The sequence below is a fragment of the Apteryx rowi genome, unplaced genomic scaffold, assembly GCF_003343035.1.
Source record: "Apteryx rowi isolate R43461 unplaced genomic scaffold, aptRow1 scaffold_1580, whole genome shotgun sequence".
NCBI classification, from domain to species: domain Eukaryota; kingdom Metazoa; phylum Chordata; class Aves; order Apterygiformes; family Apterygidae; genus Apteryx; species Apteryx rowi.
In genome coordinates this window covers 25,444-27,739 of record NW_020447842.1, presented here as the reverse complement: position 1 = coordinate 27,739, position 2,296 = coordinate 25,444, and the positions used below count along the sequence as shown (strand labels likewise).

At 65.9% G+C, this 2,296-nt stretch overlaps 1 protein-coding gene across 1 annotated transcript in view; it reads left to right on the top strand.

Annotated features, from left to right (window-relative positions):
• LOC112962918 (hydroperoxide isomerase ALOXE3-like) overlaps positions 1-2,296 on the top strand; it is a 7,051-nt gene that overhangs the window by 3,179 nt on the left and 1,576 nt on the right. Inside the window, exons 7-11 of the mRNA XM_026059502.1 lie at positions 937-1,140; positions 1,320-1,406; positions 1,483-1,652; positions 1,730-1,851; positions 1,955-2,055. Of these exons, the coding sequence (XP_025915287.1) occupies positions 937-1,140; positions 1,320-1,406; positions 1,483-1,652; positions 1,730-1,851; positions 1,955-2,055 (684 nt within the window). The remainder of the gene's footprint in view (positions 1-936; positions 1,141-1,319; positions 1,407-1,482; positions 1,653-1,729; positions 1,852-1,954; positions 2,056-2,296) is intronic.

The following is a 2,296-nucleotide window of genomic DNA, read 5'->3' as shown; positions in this document are numbered from 1 at the left end:
GGAGGAGGACATCCTCATCCCACGTTGGTGGAGGAGGACGTTTCCATCCCACGTTGGTGGAGGAGGATGTCCCTGTCCCACATCCCCAGAGGAGGGCTTCCCCATCCCACGTTGGTGGAGGAGGACGTCTTCATCCCATGTTGGTGGAGGACACCCCCATCCCACGTTGGTGGAGGAGGACGTCCCCATCCCACGTCGGTGGAGGAGGATGTCCCCATCCCACGTCCCCAGAGGAGGACATCCTCATCCCACGTTGGTGGAGGAGGACGTCCCCATCCCATGTCAGTGGAGGAGGATGTCCCCGTCCCATGTTGGTGGAGGACACCCCCATCCCACATTGGTGGAGGAGGATGTCCCCGTCCCATGTTGGTGTAGGAGGATGTCCCCGTCCCACGTTGGTGGAGGAGGATGTCCCCGTCCCACGTCCCTGGAGGAAGACGTCCCCATCCTACGCTGATGGAGGAGGACGTCCCCATCCCACCTTGGTGGAGGAGGACGTCCCCATCCCACGTTGGTGGAGGAGGACGTTTCCATCCCACGTTGGTGGAGGAGGATGTCCCTGTCCCACGTCCCCAGAGGAGGACATCCTCATCCCACGTTGGTGGAGGAGGACGTCCCCATCCCATGTCAGTGGAGGAGGATGTCCCCATCCCACATCCCCAGAGGAGGACATCGCCATCCCATGTTGGTGGAGGAGGACATTCCCATCCCGTGTTGGTGGAGGAGGATGTCCCCGTCCCACGTCCCCAGAGGAGCACATCCCCATCCCACGTTGGTGGAGGACAATGTCCCCATCCCACGTCGGTGGAGGAGGACGTCCTCATCCCACATCAGTGGAGGAGGACATCCCCATCCCACGTCCCCAGAGGAGGACGCCCCCATCCCACGCTGATGGAGGAGGACGTCCCCGTCCCACGCTCACGTCTCACCCCACAGCTCAGCCAGCGGCCCGGCCCCACCAGCCCCATCTTCTTGCCGAGCGACTCCGAGTGGGACTGGCTCCTGGCGAAGACCTGGGTGCGCAACGCCGACTTCTACGTCCACCAGATCCTCAGCCACCTCCTGCGCACCCACCTCTTCGGCGAGGTCTTCACCATCGCCACCCTGCGCCACCTGGCCTCCTGCCACCCCGTCTTCAAGGTGAGGCCTCGGGGACGCGCCGCGTGCTGGGACGTCCGGATGGGTTCCCACCACACCGGCGTTGACTCCTGCCTTGCAATTCCGGAGGACTTTCCCCCAAATTTCCCACCCACGTTGGTCACCCTGGGTGGGCGGACACCGATTGTCCTCACCCAAGCCAACTCCGCTTCTCCTTCCAGCTCCTCATCCCGCACTTCCGCTTCACGCTGCACATCAACACGTTGGCCCGCACCGTCCTCATCAACCGCGGCGGCGTCATCGACAAGGTGACACCCGGCGGTGGCACCCGGTGGCCCCCTCGGGTGCCCCCTCGGCAGCACCCAACCGTCCCGTCCCCACCAGGGCTCGGGACTCACCCACGAGGGGATAGTGCTGCTCCTTCAACGGGGCTTGGAGAAGGTCACCTACACCTCGCTCTGCCTCCCCGATGACATCCGGGCCCGCGGCGTCACCTCCGTCCCCAACTACTTCTACCGGGACGACGGGTTGAAAATGTGGGAGGCCACGGAGAGGTAGGACCGGGCGGGCGACCGGCCGGGGGCCACCGGGTGCCCGGTGGGGACCTCACGGCTCCCGTCGCCCGGCGCAGCTTCGTCACCGGCATCGTGGCCTTCTACTACGGGGACGACGCGGCCGTGCGAGGGGACACGGAGCTGCAGGCTTGGGTGATGGACATCTTCACCAACGGCTTCCTGGGCCGGGCCTCCTCAGGTGCCGTCACCCCTTCCGTAGGGATCCGAGGGCGCCCTGGCTCCACGGGGACCGTGGTGGGGTGTCCCGCATGGAGCTCTGAAGGTTCTTGGACCTCGCGCAGGTGTCCCCTCCTCGCTGCGCACCGTGGCGGAGCTCACCAAGTTCCTCACCATGGTGATCTTCACCTGCTCGTCGCAGCACGCCGCCGTCAACAACGGGCAGGTGGGACGGGGCGCGGGGTGGGGACGGGGCTCCTCGGACCCCTCTGCGCCCTGGTGGCGTCCCCGACTGTCCCCATCCTGCACCGGAGGGGTGGTGGCCTCCAACCCTGGTGGTGTCCAACCCATCTGGGCCATGGGGAGGTCCTTGTCGCTCACCAGAGGGATGGTGGCGTCCAACCCTGGTGGTGTCCAACCCATCTGGGCCATGGGGAGGTCCTTGTCCCACACCGGAGGGATGGTGG